The sequence below is a fragment of the Oryx dammah genome, unplaced genomic scaffold (assembly GCF_014754425.2).
Source record: "Oryx dammah isolate SB20612 unplaced genomic scaffold, SCBI_Odam_1.1 HiC_scaffold_12, whole genome shotgun sequence".
Lineage (NCBI taxonomy): Eukaryota > Metazoa > Chordata > Mammalia > Artiodactyla > Bovidae > Oryx > Oryx dammah.
In genome coordinates, this window is record NW_024070196.1 from 65,453,763 (window position 1) to 65,479,384 (window position 25,622).

Below are 25,622 nucleotides of genomic sequence, written 5' to 3' on the forward strand. Positions count from 1 at the left end.
TCAGTAGCATTTTTGGCTACTTTATTTTTAGCCCTTAACAACTTGTTTCAAGAAAAAGACCCCATGTCATAAACAGGAAATATTGGCTCACTGGCATGAAGTTACACTGCAATTTTCACATGGAGCCTTAGGTGCTTCTGGTAAAGATCTGGTTAGGATTTTGGTAAATATTTTCATTCTGTGACTTGCATCGTATCATCACAGAACGTTGGACCATAACGTCACCGAACTGATGTTCTAAGTCCTACCCCGGCCTGGCAACAGCCAGAGCAGAATGCTGTCTCCTCTCACGCAGCATCCCCCTCCCTGAAAAGCAGCTCTGCTTCTGCTCTAAGACCTTTTAGAAACTCCTGTTTGGGACCCTCACTCGAAGCAACCAGCAGCACCACCCACTTCCAGCCAAGGGGCCGGCCTGGCCAGTCATCACCCACCTCCGGGTCCCGGCGCCCCAGGCTCCTTTTGTGTCATTGAGATCGCCCCTTCCCCACCGTGGGTGATCCAGAAGATCCAGACAAGGCAGTCTCAGCATCCCCGACCGCTTCCTGTGCACCCATCCCCCAGGAGGACCGTGGTGAAGACAGCCTGAGAAGTGGGCGCACGGTGTGCTTGCAGACAGACAGATCCGTCTCCTGGCTGTGCAGTCACCTCAGACCCACCCCCTGCAGACAGCGAGGGACATGCACTCTAGACCAGGGACAACGGCGTTCTAGAAGGAACACCAGCCTCAGTCTCTGTATACGAGTCAAGGCTGGGGTGGAGCAGCCCCAGGAAACGTCGGGCGCCCCGGCCTCCGTGTAATGGGGGAGTCACTGACCTGAGCCCCTGGGGTGGAAAGAGCCGTGGCCCCACCCTGGCCCCCACACCACCCACGCTGTCAAGTTCTTACCACAAGCTCTAGGTCTGCCAACCTGAGGAACGACCCCCTCCAGCCCTGATCCACAGAAGGAGTAACACTCAAAAACTGCAGTCCCCAAAGAGGACTATTCCAGGGAAAGTAAAATAGAGGGGCTTTCCACTTAACAAGACGGCACTTCCTTTGCTGGGGTTTGATTTGAGAGGCACCGCGAGGGTCAGGAGCGACCCACGGTTCAGAGCAGGTTCACTCCATGCTTCAGCAGCTTCTGTTTGGCTTTGCCTGGGAGGCCGAAGACACCGTCCTGCGGGTTCGGGAAGCCAGAGCTCCGCGCCGCTGTGGCCAGCTGCTGGAAGTAGGTTTCCTGAACAGGGTTGCAGCAGGCGTATACAGCCGTGGAAGCGTTCCTGGTAGTGGGCAGAGAGAGGAGACCACAGTCCGGCACCATGCAGACCTCAGACCCCAGAGACCCCGCGAGGTCTCTGGCCCAGCAGGACAAGCATGGGCCCAGTCACTGTGGCCACAGAGAAGGGGTGCCTCAGGGTTCCGAGCACGGGTCTGGAGGTCCCACGCAACCTGGGTGCTCACCCCAGCCCTGAGACTTCTGGCTGTGGGAGTCTCAGCTTTCTCATCAGAAGAATAGATGACAGCAGTCAATTCCCTCACTGAGACTTCAGGGAGTAAATGAGTTAGGAATGGATACAAATCGCTCAGCCCGTGGTGGGATGGTTCAGAAATGGAGGCTGTTGTTTCCATTACTGTTACTCAGATGAGCTACGTATCCCACCATGAAAAGTCTCAGCTCCGAGGAAGGTGAGACGCTGCAGGTCCACAGGTGGGGGGTGGGTCTGGGTTGCCAGCGTGGGCAGCTCTGACTTAAAGCCAGAGGAGGCACATTTATTGTGGAGAGATACACAGAAATATTGGCTGGAGACAGCGCTGGGCAGCAGAAACGCCCACATTCCTGTGTGGCAGCTGACAGACATTAGAACCTGGTCAGCCAGGCCCAGAGCCCACGCCCCACAGCCCGCCTCTCAACTACACTGCACACACACACACACACACACACACACACACACACACACACACACACGCCCCAACCACAAGCGTGCGTGGCGGGGCGCACGCCGCGGAGACGAGACACCTGGGCGCAAATCCTGACTCGGCCTCTGATCTGGGGCGACTCATTCACCCTACTGCATACTTGTGTCTCAGTTTCCTTGTCTGTGAAATGAGGTTACAAAGAATGTACCCGACCAACCCACTCCAGAGTACAGTACACACACACACCACACACACAGCAAGCACTCCCCTTCTGATCCTCTAACTTGCCTTCTTTTCTGCTACTGGTTTCATAAGAGAAGCATGTAGAGAGAAAAAGTAGAGTTTAGTTGGTTAAAGACTGTAAATGCCACTAATTAACAGGTCTAGATCTGCTGGCCTGAAGGTGTTCAAGAGACGCAACAAAGTGAAAAAGGAACTTAAAAAACAGCAAGTGCATGTGCTCCAGTTTTTTTTTTTTTTTTAAGAAGAAAGACCAGTAAAATAATAAAAAATACTGATCATGTTTTTTATATGGGCTACCCCAGTGGTTCAGTGGTAAAGAATCCTTGCCTGCCAATGCAAGAGATGAGGGGTTCGATCCCTGTATTGGGAAGATCCCCTGGAGAAGGGAATGGCGACCCACTCCAGTATTCCTACCTGGAGAATCCCATGGACAGAGGAGCCTGGTGGCTACAGACCACGGGGTCGCAAGAGTCAGACGCGACTGAGGGACTGAGCAGCAGCACCTCTTATGTGCAAAAAAAACCCAACTAACGCCAAGAAAACCCGGGGTGTGATACACCATGCTGCTGACTGTGAGCATCCGGGGGCACATGCTGGTGTGGGGAGGACACGCTGCCCTTGGGAGACCTTTGAGGTGGGGACATCTGGATGTTGTGGTCAGGAGCACGCTGCATCTATCCAGTTGGAAGACAGACGACAGCCCCTCCTCCGCCCCCAGTGACTGATGGAAACACCAAGACGGGGAGGGCCTTGGGTCGCCTCCCTGCTGTCCCTCAGTGTCTGGAGCAGCCCGAGCCCCAGAAAGGACCCAGCATGTACAGGACTCGGGGAAGCCTGAGGGTGGATGACAGCAGCCCGCAGGGCGGGTCAGGAAGGCCCGGGCCAGTCCTCGCACTGCTCTTCATCCAGTTGTGAGTGAGGCTCTGCCAGGGACCCCGAGTGCTGGGCTGGGAGCGGCCTGGGGACACTCACCTGACAGTCACCTCGTACAGCGTGGGCAGCCGCGCGAAGTCGGAATGCATCAGGCTGACAGCCTGGAGGAAGCGGCGGTCCTGCGCTGTGGTCACCTGCGGCAGGTTGGCTTCCGGAAGAGGACACGGAAGTCGTCATGCATGGCAGAGTGCCGCCCCCCAGTACACCCAAACCCAGAACCACCAAAAGCTGGGATGAAATGAGGCCCCCCCAGGCAGGAGCGTGGGTGCCCAGAGGCAGTGGGACAGAGGCCGAGGTGCTGGGCCCTCCCACCACCCCTGATGGTGGTCAACACTTGTCTCGGCACACGCGTGTCCAAGTCGGGAGGCAACCCCATCAGTCTGGACGCGGGTGCTTCTCTCAAAATGCTGGAGAAAGGGCCAGAAAGAGACCAGCTGGGAAGAGTTTGCCGAGAGTAGTTAAACCCAGTGGGAGCTGGGCTCCGAGAGAGAAAGAGCATCCTGACCACAGGGTACCTCCCGCCCAGCCAGGGAGCTGGGCCCGGGTGCTGACCCCTCACCCACTTCCTGGAGGCGGCCCTTACCTGCTAGCACGTTCTGGACACGGTCGTAGTGTGCGAAGCTGTAGGTTCTGACCGCGGGGGCCGCTTGGTCCCGGGGCAGTGTCTCGCTCAGGTGCACCTCCAGCCCGTTGAGGGACGCCAGGCTGCCGTGGTACTGCGGGGTGGGAGGGGACAGGCCGCCGCCACTCAGCAGGCCACCCGAGGAGAGCCGCCGGGCCGCCCGACTTAGCGCCACGGGGGCTAGGACCCGTGTTTGGAGAGGTCCCGACTTCTGCCCTGAGGTCCTAAACCTCTTCAAAGCGTTCATCGCTCAGTCCTGTCTGACTCTTTGCGACCTCGTGGACTGTAGCCCACCAGGCTCCTCTGTCCATGGAATTCTCCAGGCAGGAATACCGGAGTGGGTTGCCATTCCCTTCTCCAGGGGATCTTCCCGACCCAGGGATCGAACCCCGGTTTACAACATTGCAGGCAAATTCTTTACTGTCTGAGCCACCACAGAGAGACCTTTTCAAACTTGTAGAAAAATGAGAACATAGAGGGAAGCCAAAAAGTAAAAGAAGGGGTAAAAAGGAAAACAAGCTAAGAAGAACAGCCCAGAACCTCAGCATCCAGGCAGAGCTGCTGGCAGGCGGCCCGCCCCCTCCTCACCACGCTGCCGCCCGCGCCGGTTGACCGGCGCGTCTCAGTCAGACTGAGACGTCATGACGTCATCCGCGTGTGCAGCGCGGCCCCCTCCCTCCCGGGAACCCCAGAGGAGCTAGGGGCGTGGGCCGGCGGCTCTCCGCTCACTGGCCCAGGGGAGGACCCGGGTGAAGAAGGCCGTGCAGGGCTGAGGCCCAGGCACCTCTTTGTTCCATCGCCTCTGGGGGGGATGTCACGTGCAGGTGCCATGGGAACACAGGACTGTCCCCTTTCGTATGAGTCGTTGTTTATAAGCTAAAGATGGGCGTCAGACTGTAAGCAACGACTGACGCTAGTTTTGCGACCTAACGATATAGCATGAACTTCCCTCTTCAATCTGTTTTCCCACAACGACATTTTCCAATGACCAACGGCTGAGCTCTGGGGCCCATCAAGCGGGGATGTCACACCCGATGGACCTGAAATAGGGCCCCATGGGGCCGCCCCGGGGGCTACTGAAGTCACAAGGAGACAGTGGCTAGTGCCCATGTGAACGAGCCCGTGTCTCAGCCTCTTCCTAGCCAGACCACCAGGGCCAGTTACAGAGGTTTTTGCACCTTGTTCTTTTCATCTGTAAAACAGGAATATCACTGCTGACTGGCGGAAGTCAAATAACATATGGACACTCTGTCCATTCTAAAGTGCTCCCTGGAGGGAGGCGTTTTCCTGAAGTCAAGAATATGAAAATCATCGTCCTTGAAGAAGCGCTCTCTCTTCCACGAGCACCCGTCCCTGGACTGACAAGATGTGTCTGTGGGCTGACTTATTTCACAACAGCTGTGCAAAACACTATGTGCAATAAAAAGGCTCAGTGATGCAGAGAGAATGTTCTGAGGTGAATGTCAGAAAGCTCAGGCGTCATCTTGGGAAGCACCCTGGACTTAAATTAGCATTTCTGGCCCATGTTGTAGAAATGAAACTCAGGCATTAGGTCTGGCTACAAGGTTTACGCGGCATCCCCAGGGCCCAGCAGACAGCCTGGCTCCCAGGAGGTGCCCGGTCCACAGCCACTTGGTGACTGGACTGTGAGCGGGAACTAGGCACCGTCAGCTGCAGGCTGTGACTCAGTCACAGGTGTGAATGACAGGCAGTGTCCAGGAGGACAGGCAGACACCAGGGGTTGGCAAACATGGCCCGTGGACCATTTTTATAGCCTGACAACTAGGACTGGTTTTTATATTTTTATATGGTTAGAAAAAAGAGTCAAAATAATAATATTGTGATGTGAAATCATATGAAGTTCCAATTTTTGTGTCCATAACAGTTTGCTGGAACACAGCCCCAGTTTACATACTGTTCATGGTTGTTTTTGTATTATAACAGCAGAGGGGAAGAGCTGTACAAAGCAGAAAACATCTGCTGTGTATCCCTTCACATTAGAGTTTGCCAACCCCAAGACACGCTGCCACATACATGACCTGCACAACACACTAGAGCACACGGAGCTGAGGCTGTGCCGGGACCCCCTGCCTTTTAGTCCACAGCTAAGTTAGTGGCTCACTGTCAGTGCACAGCCAAACATGCGGAAGAGTCGCTGCAGGGACACCCATGTACTCAGAAGCACGAGTTTCAGGGGAGAGGAAGGTTTTTCGTATTTTCTGCCAACACACTAACCTCGGGCCTCGTCTGCTCTACGCTCACAGTTCCCCATCCTGCTGTAGCAATGAATAATTGATCCCATCACTGTGGCTGAAAGTCACTGAGATGATCTCAGGGTTCTGAGCAGGAAACTGTCGGTGGCTCTCTGCTGCCCCCTGGTGGGAGGAGCCGACTCTGCTCCCTCTGAACCAGGGGGGACCTCTCCCTGGCTGCTCCCCACTCACCCCGGTCACCCAGGGCCCTGACCCACCCTCAGCAAGCAGAAACGGTGGCAGCTGGTCCACGCAAAGATGTGATGGCGAAACGACACGGAGCCGTGGCGACGAGTCCTACCCGGGGGGACTGTGCTCATGCTCACGTCTGAGTGTCGTGCACCCGGCTGGGGGGGTGGGGGGGGGGGGGGCCGAGCTTTTCTGACAGCAGCAGAGTCCGGGGGGAAATCAGGTCAACTGTTTTGTGTGCAGGTCAGGACCAAAAGGCAGTGAAAGCTCTCTGCCAGTTATAAAGGAGACGGCCTCCAGGTCTGATCAACCGATTCCCCTCTCAAACCAGCAAGCTGATCAAAGTCTGTTACACCCTTCTCTTTTTAGGAAAGACTGGTTCTCCTTTTCTGTAAAGCTGTGTTCTCTCTCCTCCCAGACCCCAAACCATCCTGTCCATGAAAGCCCAGGGAAGTCATTGTCCTGACACCAGGATGGGCCGAGACAGACCAAGTGCCATGTCCACATATAAAGGGCCATGGAAGGCAGGCCTTCAGTCCTTCACCTTCCCACCTGCCGGGCCATGGTCAGGCCCACGGGGGACAGAGGGGTCGGGGTGGGGGCCGGGAAACAAGCAAGAGGTGTGGACCCGCCCCGTGTGTTAGCTAGGTCTCCATCGCTACTTCAGGGCGAGATGGGCGTCACCGTGCTGGGCCCCAGCGCTGTTCAAGGCTTGGTAGAAGTAGCAGATGTAAATTATTTACATAAAGCAAATGTAGCATGAACCCTAATTTACCTCCTTCTCTCTGAGCAGCCTGTGGTGGTTCTTCTTTCTATCTTGGGGGGCCTCATCTGAGCTGGGCGCTAAGCCAAACAGACCATGAGACCGAGGTGTGGGGGGAGGGGGAGGATGGATGTGCGGAACTGCACCCCTGGTCCCCGAGCTGTTACAATGAGGCGGGGGGCGGGGGGGGATGTCGGTCAGAGCCAGGGAGATGGAGGTGGAGAGGGTGACCTGGGGCCTGGGGAAAGGGGAGAGGGGCCAGGCAGGTGCGGGAGGGCTCCGTGCGGGGACCCGCCTTCCCTCCTCCACTGCACTCCAAGGGGGACCCGCTCCTTTACAAAGGGTCATGGGCCCTGCGTGCTAATAAGATGAGCTTAGCACAATATAGATTGAAGAACAGAAACACGGCAGGCCCCAGGACGCCGTTCGCCCTGCAGCAGTCTCAACCAGCTGCTCTTACCTCCGCTGCTTCCCTGGCAACTAAAGCAGGGCTGTTACTATGGCAACTGCATCCAGCATGGACCCCAGCCCAGAGGTCAGTGAGCCTCTAGGCGTGGGGGGAGAGCTGCATGGGTTTGAGTGGTGCCTTCTGGAGCCAGTCAGCATTTCAGAGGGCCCAGGCTCCTAGGAAGGAGCTTCAGATGGACGGGAATTGGGGCTCGTGGAGAAACCCACCCCAGGTGGTAACACGTGCAGACTCCGGCCACACAGAGATGTGAGGGCTGCCGGGCGGGGGCGAGGCCATGTGTGGTCAGTGCCCAGCACCCTCCCAGGTCACTACGAACCAGAGACCCCGAGAAAGTGGGGACGCTGGAGAGGGCAGCCCTGGTGGCTGCCTCTGCACTTGGCTCTGTGCTTGGCACTGGACGCTCACCGCCCACAAACAGGGAGGTGGGCACTCCCTGCACCCCACCATATAAACAAGGGCGTTTGTACTGGGCCGTGCAGCTGACGGCTGAGCCCGACCCCGCCCCAGCCCCCCACCCCGCTGCACACTCACCACCTCCTCCACGGCCGCACGGTCCCCCAGCAGCGGCTCCTCGGCCAGCAGCGACAGCACCAGGCCCTTGACGCTGTGCGTGTAGAGGTTCATCCGCACGAGCCCCTCGCAGGAGGCCGGGCTCACCGTGGACGCGGTTCTGTCTGCAGAGGGGCCTTTGTCTGAGGGGTCTGTGGAGTCCGGGCCGGGGGTCAAGCAGCCCTCGGGAGCCCCACTGCGGCGCTGCTCTCCACCATGTTCCTCCGGGGGCAGTTCAGTGCCCCTCTGCCTCAAAACCAAGCAAGGTGCCCGCCCAGGCCTGCTCGTCCTGCCGGGGACGTGGTCTTCCCTGGGGACGGGGGCTTGGCCGCCACTGCCAGGAAGGTCTGCGGGCTGCTCGAGGGCTCCGTTCTGGGGGACCACCTCAGGAGCGGAAGCAGGGAGGCGGCCCAGGGGCAGGGCCCCGTGCAGCTTGGCTCCGGGACTGCTGGGGTTGTGGACAGATTCCTCACAACCAGAACCCCCGCCATCTGCAGCAGGATGGCCCGGGGATGCTTCTGTTTCCTGAACCTCTGGGATGTGGATTTCACACAAGTCCAGGTCCTCATTCCCCCTGAATAAACCCGAACCCCTGCCCGCAGCAGTGCGGTGCTGCATCGCGGGCAGCGTGATCTTCAGGTCAGGGCCGGGCCAGTGTCCGTTCTCCCTGCTGCCATCTGCCCAGGCGGCATCAGGAGACGGGGGTTCAGGTGTGGTCGTTGAGGTCTGAGCCTTGGATCCCATGTGTCCGGGGGCGTTTTCTTTCGGAGCGGCTGAAGGCTCCTGGAGTCTGGCTGGAGGCACCGGAGTGCTGGTGAGGAAGGGCAGACGACTGAGTGTGGTCAAGGCCCTGCCTGGGGGACTAAAGCAGCTCCCTTACAAATAACAGGCACTGGTGACATGTGCTGCCACACAGTAACACCAGGGTCACTGCTGGAAGTGGCAGAGCCCCCTGGATCAGAGGCACCCAGGTCTGGGGCTTAATTGCGAGTCAGGTCCTATATAGGCGCTGCACGAATGCTGTTTTCACCTTTCACGATGAACCCAAGACGTAGGCATTACTGGATCCATTTTACAGATGGAAAAACTGAGGCTCGGGCAGGGAATGGACTTGCCCACGGTCACACAGCAGGTAAGCCACGGATCTCAGATCTGAAACTTACGCTTGTCTCACTCTGCCAGATGCCCCTCATCTCTGCTGAAGGTCCAACTGTCCATCCCTCACCCCCACCCCCTGCCAGGGCAGAGCGTGGAGAAGAGGGAATCGTGAGAGGATGGGATGCACGGGGCTTCTGGATGAGCCCCTGGGAGGGACTGCCCGACATGTGGGTTCAGAGCAGCCTCTTTTGAGCCCCCTTACCTGGCTGGGGGCTCCCAGGGGAACTCGCGGAGACTGGCGGCTTCCTCTTCAGTCAGGAAAACAGGCGTGATCTGAACGTTGGGAGGGAGTGCCGCTCCTAGAAGTGCAGAGCAATGTGGTCAGGGCCCTCTCTGGGCCAGAGAAGAGGGGGTAGGAAGCGTTTTTGGCATGATGCCTCCAGCCCGCAGGCCAGCCCAGCAAGCAGCTCTGGGCTCCGTTCCCCAGAACAGAAGCCACAAAGCTGCAGCTACAGTTTCTGCCGTCAGCAAGGGAAAGCCCATGTGGGCCACTCTGCTCCCAGAGTGACGTTTGGTGGAAGAAAACTGACCGGCACTTAAGACAGAACCTGGATCAAAAGCACTTCTAACTGACCAAAGGGGTCTGCCCGAACTTAGGCTTCAAACTAAACCCCCCTCTGCTGCCAAAGGTCTTCCTGGCAGTGGCCCTGCCGTCACGCTCTCCCCATTGTCACCTTCTGGAACTCATCTGAGCAGCCTCATGGTGCTGAGGGTTAAGGAGGAGCTGAGAGGGAGGATTTAAAAGCTGTGCCTAAAATCAGAGGCTTTACAACTGGGATTTTGAGAGTAACTTTGCCCTTGCAGCGTTAATATTTCCCTGATCTCACGAGCCGACAGGATAACTGTTTGGGACTGCTCCGCCTTCCACGTGACTTGGATAGGGCCAGGCTGCTTACAGGCCGTTTCCAAAACGTGGCAGGACACCCGTCTACTCACCACATTCCTGCAGGGCGTCCCCTCCCGTAGGTTTCCTCTGAAAATAAACAGACAGGCGTCGGTGCGGGGCACCGCGTGCTCTCCCTGACCTGCCCATCGGGACCGCATGCTGCCATCTGTCCCTGAAACGTGGCCGAGGCCCGGGTGCTGGGCCCAGCCGCTCGCCCACAGCAACGCGGATGGAACAAATCCCCCCAGGCTGCCTGCTCCCCGCCCGGGCTGGGGTCACGCCGGCTAAGGCGGCTAAGGCGGCCACGCCACCCAGGCGCATACCGGCGTCCCCCCTTTCCGATCTCTCATTCTTCCTCTTGGGGAAGGACAGCGAGTGTTCCTGTGCTTCCAGACCTGCAGGGAAGTCATCTTCCGGAATACGGCCACGTCTCCCGCAGCCCTGGCTGAAGTCCACACAGGCCCCATTGTGACAGCAGCGTGAGGGGCCTGTGACCCTCACAGCGAAGGCCTCAGCCTAAAACCGAGGCGAGGCCGGCTGGCCTCTGCGTTTACAACCAAGGCGGGAAACCCGGGGAATCTCCTCAAAAGAGCTTTCCGGCCGTCTCCACCGAAAGGACCCAGCAAAGCAAGAGGAAAACCAAAAACTGCTCTTCTAGCCAAAATGACTTGCCCTCCTCTGAAAGGATGTGGTTTCCTTCACAGAAGCTAACTCCAGACAAAAATTCTTTTCAAAAAAATCACACAGAATCCCCTCTTCCACAAGCCAATCCTGTGAACACGAGGCACATTTTCCTGTAAAGTCCGTGCATTTTTAAAATACTTTGAGCACACATTACATAAAGTTCTATTTCTCTGCTCAAAAGAGGGACTCACAGTTTCTGTCATGAGAGCACCTTCGGCCATTTTTAACGGCTGACTAAAGTCATAGGAAGTTCACCGTGGTGCAGGAGAATTCAGCACTCCCTGACTTGAGACCACCATCAGCAACCTGTCTGGAAAGGGCAGGCCAGTCAGTGTTTTGGGCACTGCGGCTGTAGGTCTCCGTCCAGCTACTCAAGCTGCAGCCGTGGCAGTAAAGCAGGCCAAGAAAACATGGCAGGCAGCTCCTACCTTAGATGTCTAAGTGATAATCTGATTTTTCACTTTCATAAATCTTATTGTGACAAGAGTTTTGAGTATAAACCTTTTCCAGCAGTCGGATGACTTCCTTAGTATTGATTCTCGGAGCTGAACAAGGGGGAAAAAGGAAAAGACCCCTTCGGCCCTCTCCTTATCAGACAGTTCACCAGGAGGGGTGTTCTCACGCCGCCTGCACCACAGTGAGAAGGAGCCGGAATAGAGCCCCACGTGCGTTTTTAAATGTCTGCTGACATAGCAAGTGCAAAAAGCTAGCCTTCTGACAGATTTAAAACCAGTTTCACACACTAAGAATCAACTTGCAAAACAAAAGAGAAAAGAGCTCCAAGGATATGTGCCAAACGCTAGAGGTGATTATCTCTATGTGGCCCAGCTGTGGGCAGTTTTCTTCTCAATGAGCACGTTATGACTTTTCCTTCATTATGAAAACAATTAGGCAAATATAAGATAGAAGTATTTTAAAAGCCACTGTCGTCCTAAGCCGTCTTTTACAGTCTCTCTCTGAAAAAAATCCAACATTGCTTTGACATAAAGCCCACCCTGCGGGAAGTCATATTCTCACAGTTCCACCTGGATGGAAGAAAAACCAACCATCCAAGCCGACCACGCAGGAGGAAACATTTTCTTCCAGCTTTGCCAGGACCTCGCTTGAGGGGGACCACACGGATGGACGGGGGTCCTAAGAAGCACATGGCAGCCCCCTGCCCCCCTGCCCCATCCAGTGCTGGTGATCAGCCTCGCCCGACACAAAGACAGACTCGCTGGGGGAGACTCCCCGCCGGGGGCAGGGTGCGCGGGGAGAGGGGTTTGATACCTGGTCCTGACGTGCCACGCGATGAAGCAGGACCTTGGCCGTGACGGAGGGCGGGAGCTGGGTGCTGACGATCCTGGACAGGAACCAGAACAGCAGAGAAGAAACAGAGTCAGGACCTGGCATCAAGACAGTCCCAGCACCCGCAGCAGCTCGGATCTGGGGGACACAGCTGGTGGGAGTGTCACCTGGGGAGGCACTCACAGGGGCCCTCTGGCTGTTCCCCATCAGTTTTAAATGTCGAAATGCTTGGACCGACTTGTACTAAGAATATTTCTAAGGTGCCAGGAGGGCTTCTCCAGGGCACATCCCTCCAGGATCATAGCACTGGACACAGAGCACCAGCTCCCCTGCCTCTGACCTGGATGGCCAAGCCTCCTTGAGGCCCGGAGGAGGCATGGAGGGCTCCCAGGCTCTCTAAGAGGCCCTCCAGCCAGGCGAAGAGGTGCAGTGAGACCTCTGTGAGGCTAGCCCGAGGCAGACCCAACCACACAGCTGCGGGAGCCCAAGCAGGAGCCACGGCTGGTACACTGGGGCCCTGGGCAGCAGGGGGCGTGCCATGGGCCTCATACCCCTCTCCTGATGGTGGTGGGGCCCGGAGACCGACCACTCCGCAGGCATGGCCCAGCTGAGAGCTACATGGATCTCTGCAAAGCTGCCTTGTTCACTCCTACCTCTTCTCTGGACACAACAGCTTCCAATTCCCTAGGGACAGGCACGGCCCCTCAATCGAATCTAAACTACCCTCGAGTTGCCAAAGAAGACCGGCTGAAACTGGCCACACACAGAGCTCTCGGCTCCCCAGCCCCAATCAGGAGGTGGCCGGGTGGTCAGGGCTGCAGCGGGGGGTGGGGATGAGGGAGAAGGGACGGGGGTACTACTCACAGTCCCGCGTAGAGGATGCAGCCGGCGAGCATGTGGGGCGCGCGCTGGCAGGTCTGCAGGATGAGGGCCGCCTTGAGCAGGAGCAGGGGCTCCACCTGTGTGGGGCGAGAGGCAAGCCCCAGTTGGCACGCCCCCGTGGGCAGGAGGGGACGGGCAGGGGGCTGCGGAGGGCAAATGCAGCACTGGGAGCCCGAGCCCGGACGGAGGGCGTGCCGCACACTGGTCACGTCACGCCTCTGCCATCCTGCACAGCTGCCACCACAAAACGCCAGCTGCTTGGGACCGGGGGCCTCCCTGAAGCCGGGAGGCAGAGAGAACTGGGCATATGGCTCTTCACAGGCAACCGTCCACATCACCAAGGAGGTCCTGATCGGTGGCGCGGAGACCAGGAGGCAGCCGCAGGGGAGAGCCCGCCCCTCAGATTCAGGTCAGGTGAACCCACTCTCCTCTGCAGCCCAAGGCCCTGTGGCAGGTGGCTTACTGTCTGACCCAGTCCCCTAACTCAGCCAGAAGGGAAATGGAAGCATCACAGTCTTTCACACGGGGAAGCACGTCTCGGTCCTCGGTCCTTATAAAAAAGTCCCTAAAGGGACAGGCAGAGGATCTGAACCTGCTCACGAAGGGCCAGCAGTGGCCACCAGCCTCCTCCGGGTTCCTGCCTGGCAGCCGGAGCCTGCGGTACCCGGGAGCAGCCAGCACTGAGTGTTAAGGAGCCAGGCTGGAACCCTTACCGTGGGCGGTTAGTTCCTTCACAGCCACTCGGAACGCTCTGGGCCAACTTCCAAGAAGCCCTCCAAACAGGAGCGGGAAAACCCGTCCCTGTTTCTAGCATCGAGCCAGTGCCACACCCCAGGGACAGGGACACGGTCCCCACCCGCAGAGACCCAGGCCACGCATGGTGGAAGGTCCCACTCCCAAGATGCTCGGGGCACGAGCAGGGCTCCTCATAGCACCGCTCACACCGCCCCCCGCTGTGATGGTGAGGATGTGACGTCTGCCAAGGCCAAAGGCCACCAGCCCGCAGCAGTGCAGGTGGCCTCCCGTCACCATGTGCTGAGGCGACAGCTCAGGGACAGACCCTGCCCAGCCCTGCTGTCCCAGACAGTGGCCGCCCTGGGCCTTTCTGGATGCTGAGAATAACTAATGATAACGCTGAGAAGAGGGCCTTCAGATTACTGAATTCAGCACGTCTGGGCATTAACAAAGGAATAACACTCTTTCCTGAGCATCTGTCCTTTACGTAACTGTCCCAGTTTCAGCCCCAGAACAGTCCTGGGAGGTGGGTGTCACACCGCTCCATGGGTAAGGAGAACGAGGCTGAGACAGGTGACCTGACTGGTCCTAGCCCACGCGGCTGGCAAGCGCTGCCTGGAACCTAAATTCTTAACAGCCATGGGGACGGAGGGACAGCTCATCAAAGGGGAAGCACTCGCGTCCAGAAGCCCAGTTCCCATCCACACATGCAGCGGGCAGGGGTGCCGAGCCGGTTACCTTGGTTCGGTCCAGGTGCCAGAGGCAGCTGAAGATCTTGTGCAGGCCGCCCGTGTTCCCCAGGATGTACTCGATGAGCGTGTCCCACTCGGTGTGCAGTTCTTCCCGCGGGCGGCTCTGAAACAGAACAGCCGGCGTCAGCACCCACGATCCCGAGACACGCGCTCCAGCGGGGACTCCAGCCCCCCGCAGAACTGTCCCTCACGCGGACCCGGCTGGCAGGGAGGGCATCTTCTGAACTGCCCACACCCCCAGGCAAGGAGAGGACAGAAGGTGGATGAATGGGCCCCAGGCCCCCAGGGAAGAAAGGCGTCCGGGAGGGGTTCCGGGGGCCCATGACCCTGTGGCTGACAGGTCGTGTTTGTGTAAAGGGTTCCCGATGCCCGGATGTGCCCTGGCAGTGTCACTTTTGCTAAAGAGGTTCCACGTGAGCCTCCCCGCTGCCCTCCTCGTACCTTGCAGGCCAGAGACATGGGCCCGTTGTGAAAATGAAAGAAGCCAATGAGCCGGTGCAGAAGCTGCCTGCAGCTGACGTCGGGGAGCTCCACGGCACAGCCCAGCACCTGCAGAGGACAGCGTTCTCCTGTTCTCGGATGCCAAGCCTGAAGTCCTGGTACCCAAGGTTCACTAAGCCAGACTCCACGGGCCCCTGGAGATCCATCCTCTGTGTGCAGCCCCACACCCTCCCCCAGCCATGCAGCGCTCCACAGGAAACGGGTGGGTTTTGAACCCACTCCTGCCACCTGAGCTGGAATCATCATCCCTGCTTCCTGCTCATCTGCCTGGGCATCCCCACCCCCTCAGCCCCCCCCCAACACACACAGATTCCAGCTCCCCAGGCCTGCTCTCATCACTGCAGCCAACCGTGACCTCTCTCCTGAACCCCCGTATGGTCACCACGGTGATCTGGACACTGGATGTTTCATTTGGGTTTCACAGCAAACATGGGATCCAGACGGTTAGGAGTGGCCATCCCTTCTCCAGCTGGATGGGGCCCTTCCATAACCCGCACCCAGTGCATCGTCACGCCAGGGCGGAGCGACGGCGGTGTTCCGTTCCACAAACGATAGACACTTGCTCAGTTAGGAAGTAATCTGGCCCCCTGTTTATGGAGCTTGAAAAACACTTCATCTTCTTTGACTCACTAATTCTACCTGGAGGAATCTCTCCTAAGGGAACCATCAGAAACTTCAACAAACCAACTATGAACAAAAACAGGTGAACAAACAAATGCTCTCTGAATGTAAGCGCCACTCAAGTGCCGTCTACAGTCTGGCGCCCAGTTAAGTGCTTACTTCTCCCCCAGTTATTCTACAGATTGAAAGAAATCCTAATAATCTCACCAACTTTCCTTCAGAGACTGACAAACTGATTCTGCAACAGAAATACAAAGGACTGAAAAGAGCAAACGCTGTCTCAGAGAAGAGTAAGTTTGGAGGACTTCCCCCAGCTGATTTCAAGACTTATTCTAAAGCTGCAGACATCAAGACAGAGCAGTACGTGTACAGAATCTTCAGAAAGCCCAGTGGGCAAGAACAGCACGCCCAGAAGCAGAGCCGCACTTAAACGGTCATCTGAGCTCCAACAAAGGAGCCCCAGGAAGCAAATAGGAAAAGGCAAGTTTTTCAACAGCGGTGCTAGAACAATGGGACATCCATAAGGAGAAAAGGCCCTTTGACCTCTGCTCATACTATTCACAAGGATTTATCCAAGGTGGATTACAGACCTAAATTTAAAAGCTAGCACTATGAAACGTGCTCCCCCCAACCGCCGCCCCCCAGAATTGGAGAATGTCTTCTCTAATGGGTAGGCAGTGGTTTTAGACAGGATACAGAAAGCAATAACTGTAAAAGATAAAACTGATAGACTTCATTAAAACCAAAAAACGCCTCATCAAAAGACATTACTAAGAAACTTAAGCACACCCAGAGACTGGGGGAAATTATCTCAAAGGAAGATACCCAAATGTCCACGAAGCACATGAAGAAGCCCTGCTGTGACTAGTCACGGGGGAAGTGCAAATTAACACCGATTGAGATGCCACTTCACATCCAGCTCAGTGGCTAAAATTGTGAATAAACAGACTGACATGCCCGCTGATGAGGGTGTGAAGTACCTGGCCTTCTCATAGACTGTCAGTGGGAACGCAAGACAGTGCAACCGCTTTGGGCAAACGTCTGGTGGTTTCTTATAAAATCAACACACACCTACCGTTAAGACCTAGCAACTTCACGCCTATGTATTTACCCATGAGAAAGGGAAATGTATGTCCACAGAAAGACTTGTACAGCAATGTTTTTAGAGCCTTACTCTTTTCGTTTATTTGCAATGTTGTTAATTCCTGCCATACAGCAAAGTGATTCAGGGATACATATGTCTGCGCTAAGTCGCTTCATTCATGTCCGACTCTTTGTGACCCTATGGACTGTAGCCTGCCGGGCTCCTCTGTTCATGGGATTCTCCAGGCAAGAATAGTGGAGTGGGTTGCCATGCCCTCCTTCAGGGGGTCTTCCCAACCGGGGATCAAACAAATGTCTCGTGCGTTGGCAAGCAGGTTCTTTACCACGAGCGCTACCTGGGAAGCCACATATATTCTTTTTCAGACTGTTTTCCATTATGGTTTATCGCAGGACATGGAGTCTAGTTCCCCTTTACTATACAGCAGGGCCTTGTTTATCCATCCTATGTGTTTGCCCCTGCTACTCGCAAACTCCCAGGACTCCCCTCCCCTAACCTCCTCTCCCTTGGCAACCACAAGTCTGCTCCCTGTAGCTGTGAGACTTTTTCTGTTTGTAGCTGTTTGTGTCATATTTTAGAGGCCACGTATAAGTGATATCACGTGTTATTTGTCTTTCCAACTTTCGTTTCTGACTTCCTTCACTTAGTATGCTAATCTCTAGTTTGATCCATGTTGCTGCAAACGGCATGAGTCCCTTCTTTTTTACGGCTGAGCAGTGGGCCGCTGTATGCAACGGGCCGCACCCTCTTTACCCATTCACCTGTCCATGGACGTTCTCCGTGTCTTGGCTGCTGTAAATAGTGCTGCCCTGAACGGTGGTGCATGTGGCTTTCTTTCCTCCCATATTTATTTGGCTGCACCGGGCCTTAGTTGTGGCACGTGGGATCTCCAGTCTTTGCTGTGGCGTGTGAAATCTCTAGCTGCAGCCTGTGGGATCTAGTTCCCTGACCAGGGATCGAACCCAGGCCCCCCACATTGGGAGTGTGGAGTCTTAGCCCCCGGACCACCAGGGAAGTCAAGTATGTTTCTTAATTAGAGTTTTGTATGGATATGTGCCCAAGAGTAGGACTGCTGGACCATTTGGTAGCTCTGTTTTCGGGTTTCTGAGGAGCCTCTGTGCTCTTACCCAGTGCGTGCGTGCCAAGTCGCTTCATTCGCGTCTGACTCTTTGCAGCCCTATGGACCGCAGCCCACCAGACTCCTCTGTGCATGGAGTTCTCCAGGCAAGAATATTGCCATACCCTCCTCCCAGGGATGTGCCCAACCCAGGGATCAAACCACATCTCTTCCATCTCTTGCGCTGGCAGGCGGGTTCTTTACCACTAGCGCCACCTGGGAAGCCGTTTCCCACAGTGGCTGCACCAATTTCCGTCCCACCGACAGTGCAGGAGGCTTCCCTTTTCTCCACGCCCACTCTAGCATTTATTATCGGTAGACTTTTGATGATGGCTGTTCTGACTGGTGTGAGGTGATACCTCGTTGTAGTTTCGATACTCATTTCTCTAGACCCTTATTAATCTTAAGTGCCCCAAACTGGACAAAGTTCCTGTATCCAGAAAAAGGAATGAGTAAGCAGACCAGTACATTTAGACTGTGGAATACTGCTCAGTGATAAACAGGAATGCACCGTGGGGCTGTGCAACAACGTGGATGAATCCCAGTTAAGCAGCAGGACAGGACCCAGTACAGAGGAATGATGTGAGTATTATTCCACTTACATGACACCCTAGAACAGGCAGAATTCTTCTTTGGTGGGAACACTCCAAACAGTGTTACCTGGGATGCGGGGGGAGGGGATGGAATTAAGGACATAAGGGAACTTCCTGGCGTGATGCTAACATATTCTGCATCTTGATAGGGATTTGTGTTACACAGGTGCACCATTTATCCAAACGCACCACATACACTCAAGATTTGTCTATTTCATCGCACGTAAATGAATTTTACCTCAAAAAAGAGCAGAAGAACCACAAACACATATTGAACTCTAGTTAACGTGCAGCACAATGGCATATTTGGGGCCAGGCGGTAAGGTATATACTCATATGTGCAACTTCAGAAAGCATTAAAATAGAGGATAAAGGAATGAATAGATAGTATGTGATAAAGCAATGACAATGAAGGGTTCACTGTAGAATCTCAGAGGTATGTGGGTATTCACCATACAGTTCTTTCAACCGTTTGTTATGTTAGGAAATTTTCACAATAAAACATTGGAAATAATACCTATAAAGGCGAAGATACTTCCTCACATGTAAGCATCCGTTTCCCTCAGGAATAAATTTAAAATAAGAGTAGGCAGGAGACAAAGGGACTTGAGAGTAAAGGGTACTACGAGCTGTAAGTGGGTTTGTTTTGTTTTTTTTCCCTTAATGGTCCTTGGAGACCTAACCGACATGCACCAGTGTCTTCAAGTTTCGAGCTCCCTTCCCCAGTAAGTGTGGAAAGTACAGGGAGGAATAGAGGAGAAACAAGAAAAGATGGAGATTAAAAACTCAGTTTGCATCACAGAGCAAAAAGAACGTCCACAGGACGACTGAAGTCTTTCAAAAGCAAGGCGAACGCCGCCTTGTGCAATGCAGGCTGTGATAGTGACGTTTGGGAGAGCACTCAGCTCCGATGGCACCCGCAGAGCGGGACGCGGGCATCGTGGATGACACAGAGGCAGGGGACGAGGCAGCAGGCTCAGGAGCCACGGCAAGGGTTACCTTGTAAACCCTGCTGTCACGACACCTCTCAGCAAGACAAGCACCTCTTGGTAGAGGCGACCCCGCCGGCACTGGTTCAGCCTGGCAAACTCACCCAGAGGTAATCACCGTCAACCTTTACAGCGAACTTCAGTTTCCGAAGGCGGACAAGGGCGGGAGGAGAGCCGGAAATGTGGGAAACGCAGTGGACGGCCCCAGCGATCTGTCCACACAGCAGCTCCTGGTGGTCCAGCGGGGTCTGGGGAGAGGAGCCAGTCCAGACATGAGGCTGAAGGTCCTGAACTCCCAAGTCGTTCCTCAGAGTCGGGGTTGGCAGACTGCAGCCCCGAGGCCAGATCGGCTCTGCTGCCTGTTTCTCTCTATAATCTGTGAGCCCAGGATGGCTTTTACAGTTTTGTAAGGGTTGTCAAAATAACAAGGAAGAACATGTGACAGAGACCTTGCGTGGCTTACAAAGCCTAAAGCACTGGCCCTTTTGAGGCCAAGTTGGCTGAACCTTGCCCGGGGTGTCACAGAACGCCCACAGTGAATGCAGGAGATGATGGCCCAGGAACGGCGTTCCTGTTCCCGGGATTACAGGCCTGCACACATATCCCCATTCAGATCCCCGTGGAGACCGGAGTGGTGCAGGCTAATCCCCGCTCTGCAAGTCAGAGCACAATCATGTGAGCAAACACACGGGCCTCCCGACCCACCTTCACGCTAAGTAAACCCCCGGGGGAGATAGCACGTGATGCCACGGAGAATGGAGCACTGGTGCCTCAAAGGGCTGAACCTGGACTCAGTCAAGGCTCTAGATCCTTTAGCTTACAGGAAAGGCTCTGGGCAGGAAGCACCGAATGGCCCCATTGTGAGGAAGGGACCAGCCCAGTCCGAGTGGGACACGTGCTGACGCTCCCCTGAATCAGGGACCCGCTGTCTTCAGTAATTCAGTGGCACAGGGGGGAGAGGATGGGGGGGTGGGTGAGCAGCGTCATACGATAAGAGGGACTTGAAACACAGCCGCACAGGGCTCGTGGATCTTGTTTGGATGCTAATTAGGAGAAAAGGAAGGGAGAGAGAAAGGGAGAGGGAAGGAAGGGCTGAGCGACATCTCAGATAATAAAGGCGAAATGGGAACACAGACTATATAGGATGGTATTATTGTCACCAATGGCAACTTTCGCCCAGCGGGATGTTACCCAAATATACCCTTTCCAGTTAGAGGTGTTCCCTGATGCTGGTGAGATGACACCACGTCTAGGATCTGCTTCAAATACTCCAGGGGGAAAAACAAGAGTAGGGAGGAGTTAGGCTAGCTCATAACAGGCTAGTCAGGTGGTGATCTTTGTTGAAGTCGGGCACAAGGGCTGATGACTCACTCCTCTTTACTCTGGTATATGTTCGGAGAAAAGTTTTTTTCTTTTTTTTCCAATGGAGCAGACAGAAAATCGTGACAGTAACAGAGAGGTAGAGAAGGCAGAAGTACTGGGCCGCTGGCTGGGGCATTTCAACATCAGAACAGCAACAAAGAATACAGCTACGAGTAAGGGAGCAGGGCTTCCCTGGCGGTCCAGGGGTTACGAATCTGCCTGCCAGTGCAGGGGATGTGGGTTCGATCCCTGGCCTGGGACGAGTCCACATACCTCGGAGCAACTAAGCCCACGGGCCACAGGTACTGAAGCCCACGCTCTAGAGCCACGCTCCGCAACAAGAGAAGCCACCGAAAGGAGTAGCCTGTGCGCCACAGCCAGAGGGCAGCCGCCACTGGTGCAACCAGAGAAAGCCTGTGTGCAGCAGAAAGACCCCGCATAGCCAAAATCATAATCATAATCAAGAAAGAATGAGAGAGTAGAAGTGGCAAATGCCTGGATTATGCGAAGAAAACTGTCAAGATATAAACCCTTTGAAAGGTCATGGGGTCCCCACCGAGTGAGCCGAGTGGCTTACCTGAGGGGGATAAAAGTAACAGATGCCAGCTCGGGTTGGATCTCCTTCTCCCTTCACCTGGGAACCATCATAGAGGAAAAAATAGTTCCACCTGCCAAGAGAAGAGAAAGGAGCCGTGTTCCCTTCCATCCCGTGAGCAGGGCCTTGTAACACGCAGCTTCCGGTGGCCCAGCCCAAGAGGGACTCATGCCTTGGTATCTGAAAAGCCTTCTGGGGGCCCCAGAGGAGAAGGAAGCTGAGAGCTACAAAGAGATAAGACCATTTTGTTAAGTGCGGCCGACTCAAGCTGAAAACACGCCTCCATCCAGCTGTCCGACCCTCTGCCCCAAAACACAGCGAGCAGCTAAGGAAAGACAGTGCGCCCACGATGACGCCTCTTATTTGAGACACTGCGCCTTAACTCCATACCCACGCAGTTTGGTAACGTGTCTTCTAAGATGCTGATAACGAAGTAAGTTAGGGATGTCTTAGCTGCCCTCACAACTGCTGGGCACGAGGGCTTGTGGCGTGCGCTGCATTCGCCAACCCTGGGGCCACGGCGAGCAAAGGCACACAAGGAATGTGCAGTCTCCAGGCAGGAGAGCACGTCTGTAATGGCAAAGTGGGGGCACCGCACCCCTCTCTGCGGTGGTCCGCTGGTGAAGACGCCGTAATTCCACTGCAGGGGGCGCAGCTTCAACCCCTGGCTGAGGAAGTTAAGATCCTGCATGCCACCTGGCTCAGCCAAAAAAATTACAAGACAAAAACTAAAAGCCTCATTCCCTCCTTTGACAGGACCCCTCATCAAACTTCTCATTTCCTCTCTGCAGAGGAAGCTCTCAATTCCCACAACCCTCTGCTCTTCCCTAAAGACTCGGGGTCTCCTCTGCGGTATGACTATAATTATCTCCTTAAGACCACAAGGCAAACTCCCCAGGCTAGCCCTGGGTTCAGCCTCTGTCTCTGAAAGCATGCCCGTCAGGCCAGAGCAGTGACTGCACTCTTCTCCCCAATCTACACCCTCCCCCTGTTGCCCTCCCTGGCCCCCACTTTATCCTCCCCGTGACAAGCAGTAACTGTTTCCAGCACATTCCGGTTGCCCGAGTTCTAGATCTCAATGTGCCACCGGCTTCAGGGCAAGAGCAGATCAAAAATGCCTCGGGCGCAGCTCAGAAACCCCATTGCCGGGTGGTGAGCCTCTTGTAATGTAACGTACAGAAACAGCACATCACTGTGTTGGGTACAATGTTATCCGTCAGTTATGCTGCAGACAAAATGTCATAGAAAAAGATGGCATTTGTGGTTATCAGAGGCAGGGGGTGGGGGAAGTGGGGATCGGATGAAGGTAGTCAAAAGGTACAACCTTCCAGTTATAAGTACTGCCAGGGTTGTAACGTGTTGTTGCTGTTGTTTACTCGCTGGCGCCGTCTCCGACTCTTTGCGACCCCGTGGATTGTAGCCTGCCAGGCTCCCCTGTCCATGGGATTCTCCAGGCAAGAGTACTGGAGTGGGCTGCCATTTCTTCCTCCAGGGGGTCTTCCCAGCCCAGGGACAGATCCTGCACATCTTACGCGGCCCCTGCATTGGCAGGAGGATTCTTTACTGCTGAGCCACCAGCAAAGGCCTGGTGTAATGTACAGTATGATAAATGTAATGAACACTGCCGTGTGTTATACATGAAAGTTGTTAAACAGAGTAAATCCCGAGTTCTCATTACAAGGAAAAAACTTTTCCTTTTATTTTGTATCTGTGTGAGATGATGGATGCTCACTAAACTGACTGTAATCTTTTCATGATTATGTGAGTTACAGTGCTGAACGTCAATTATATGTCAGTGAACTGGAAGCTTGTAGGTAGATAAATACATGATGAACGAATGCAACCCCACTGCTGGGCTCCATTCCACCTTTTCCTCATGTTCCCTGGATGAAAGTGCCCCGACTCTTGACAGGCCCACAAAGAACACTTGAGTGTCATTTTGAACTGCACACATATAAACGTCATAAACTCTGCTCATTCTTTTGAAACCACGCCTCTCACTTTCCTCTCCTCGATTTAACATTCACTGAACCAAATTCAGACAGGCTTAACCCATTTAGGGTTAAGAAAAGTTTCAGGCAGGTGTTGTGTAATACCCCTCAAGAGCCAGTCTGGCCGAACTTCTCCTCGTGGGGAAATTCCACATGGCCACCTCTGCTTGTCTCTCAAAAGTGAGGACTCGATCGCCTGTGGTACTGTCACGGCCCAGCTGCAGAATCCAGCCACAGCTATCCTTTCTGCAATCTACCAGCAGCACTAGACCCTGCAAGAGGCTTGAGCGGTCACAACACATCAGCTTCAGAGAGAAATGGCCCTTGATTAGTGGCTCTGAGGAAAATGGTTCCCGCCCGCTTAATTAAATTTAGACAATCCAGTTGGGGATTTTCAGTTCACCCAAAACATCTGTCCAGCAGCCTGGCAGGAACTAAACCCCCGCAGGCCCTGCTACTCACCAGGAGGCCAACTTGCTCTCTGTGGAGGTAGAGGCCGCCATTTACTCTCCGAGGGCCCTCATTCTCTTCATTTGGGTTTTCTTTTCCAGTCTGGCTTTATTCTCCCCAGCAGTGGCAATTTCCTCCGGGTCCCCAGTCTGCTGAATCCGGATGTGGGGCGTTTAGGTGTCTTCAGTCGCCAGCAGTCACTTTTCTAGTTTTCATTTAGCATGAAAGTGCTGCTTCCCTTCCCCGGAGGCCCTTCAGTCCCATCAGTACCTCCAGCCTCTCAGATAGAATAAAATAAAGCAAGACAATTGTTCCAGAAAGTCAAATCCACCAATCTGGTTCCATGAGCATCAGCTCTCTGGCCCTCTGCGGAACGAACCCTTCAAAGAGCTCCTCACCAGGGACGCCCCTGGACAGGCGAGATGCATTCTGAAGGCCGTGCCCTGAAGCAGTGTCTAGCTTGTCTTCTTCAAAGCCAGTCTGAAGGCTTCTTTTTTAAAGTTTGAAGCTTCCCGTTCAAAGATCAGTCCCTTGGCCCTAAAATAAACACAAGGCATAGATTATTTCAGAATCCCATGAGTGAGCATGTGACCCAGCAGAGCTAAGCAAATGGTATGCTTCAAAAGAGCTTTCCAGAAAGTTGAAAAGCGTGTTTCAAGATCCAAAAGAGAGGGGAGCAAAACCTCAGAGTAAGTCCCACAGTTAACTTGTAAAAGTTATGTCACACGTAAGATAAAATTAAATAACCGGTGTGAAAAAGCTCTGGGTGTCGAGCACAGCGATACAAATGAAACAGCTGCTGTAGTAATAATGGAACTCAGATTAAGGAACTGTCACCGCGACAGCCCCCAAAGTAGTCTAAAACATGTAGAATCCCAGAGCTGGGCGTGTTTCCAGAAGACTGAGAATTTAACAAGTGACGTTCAAACTCCCACAAGAGGAGAGAAAACTCATGAAATTTCAAACTCAGAAAGGATGAGGGCATCACTTTAATCCTCTCTTGTACTCTCCTTCAGTAACTATCTTGACTGTCTCTGGCTTCCTCCCTCCAGAGACAGGTCAGTATTAAATTTATCCTTCCACCAAGCTGAAACTGGTCTTCAAGTAAACTCCACACTCTCCAAGAAAACAAAACAAGGTCTGATCCCTTGGTCACTTCAAATCTGTATTACCAACCGCCACTTTCTCAAAGCTCAGTGTCCCCAGGGACATGGTTTCAAATGCTTGTTCACCATCTGCCATCCTCCTGGGAACATAAGGGAGTTTTTTTTTTTTTTTTTTTTTAAGCTCCTTTGGTAGAAGTCCCTAGAGAGGACACTACTGAGTCTTTGGTGGCCTGTAAAACCAGTCTTTTCTCAGCTCTTGCTATCTTGGGGTGGGCCTCACTAGGGTCATACTCATGGCATCTGAGAAGCATATTCGGATGCCTATGGAGGCGGTATCTAAGCCCCCAGGGGCCAAGGACTGCATCCTGAAACCCCCATCCCTTGTTCCCAGAGGACTGGGCCGTCCTCTGCCAAGGTCCACTCGCTTATCTGAAAGGTCCAGAAGGAGCCGGTAATGGTCCGAGGGTAGGGCAACTGTTGGGATGCGGCCGCATAAGTCCCTGGTGGGGGGCGAGGGGGGAGGGGAGGCGGTGATGTATGGCCTCAGGGTCTGCAGAGCAGGCAAAGGGGTGCGACCGACCGCGATGGGCTGGGAAGCGATGGCTAACCGCAGGCGCGCCCAGAAGGCGCTCTCTGCCTGGGTCCCCCCCTCCCCCGCTTCGGTGTCCCTGCGCCGCCGGGCACTGCCCACCCGCCGGAGTCGCCAGGCAGCCCCAGGGTCGGCGATCGGGCTTCCGGACCTGGTGGTCCCCAGAACTCCCGCCCGGTACCTACGCGCGCGGCAGAGCGGTCCCGGGGTCACGCGCCACCTGCGCCTACCGCCCCGGTGAAGTTCCCGCAGGACTGGCGCGCGCCGATGACGTAGGGTCGAGCGCGCCGTGACGTCGGAGGCCC

General features: G+C 54.9%; 1 protein-coding gene across 4 annotated transcripts; it reads right to left on the minus strand.

Moving 5' to 3' along the window:
• Nucleotides 1-25,584, minus strand: HPS4 (HPS4 biogenesis of lysosomal organelles complex 3 subunit 2). Of its 4 annotated transcripts, none has more exons than XM_040250987.1 (15): nt 25,503-25,584; nt 23,635-24,159; nt 21,164-21,254; nt 19,329-19,472; nt 14,743-14,850; nt 14,288-14,404; nt 12,797-12,891; nt 11,915-11,987; nt 10,012-10,048; nt 9,278-9,374; nt 7,900-8,728; nt 3,657-3,789; nt 3,113-3,221; nt 2,186-2,196; nt 1-1,260 (listed from the first exon to the last, which is right to left on the minus strand). In XM_040250987.1, exons 2-15 carry the CDS (start codon nt 23,673-23,675, stop codon nt 1,112-1,114), a joined length of 2,034 nt encoding a protein of 677 aa, XP_040106921.1. In that variant the 5' UTR covers nt 23,676-24,159; nt 25,503-25,584; the 3' UTR covers nt 1-1,111. The 4 variants fall into 4 exon arrangements, with proteins under 4 accessions (XP_040106921.1, XP_040106920.1, XP_040106919.1 ...); XM_040250986.1 differs by having other exon boundaries at nt 2,186-2,199; XM_040250985.1 differs by lacking the exon at nt 2,186-2,196.
• Nucleotides 25,585-25,622: the final 38 nt, after the last annotated feature.

Bases quoted from the DNA above. Each gene is read 5' to 3' on its own strand.
- HPS4 (XM_040250985.1), bottom strand. From the start codon at position 23,675: ATGGCGGCCTCTACCTCCACAGAGAGCAAGTTGGCCTCCTG. The intron at 11,988-12,796 runs GTGAGTAGTACC...GTTCCTGTCCAG, and splicing joins TGCATCCTCTACGCGGGACT to GATCGTCAGCACCCAGCTCC. The intron at 3,790-7,899 runs GTGAGTGTGCAG...CCCACCCCGCAG, and splicing joins GTGCGGCCGTGGAGGAGGTG to TACCACGGCAGCCTGGCGTC.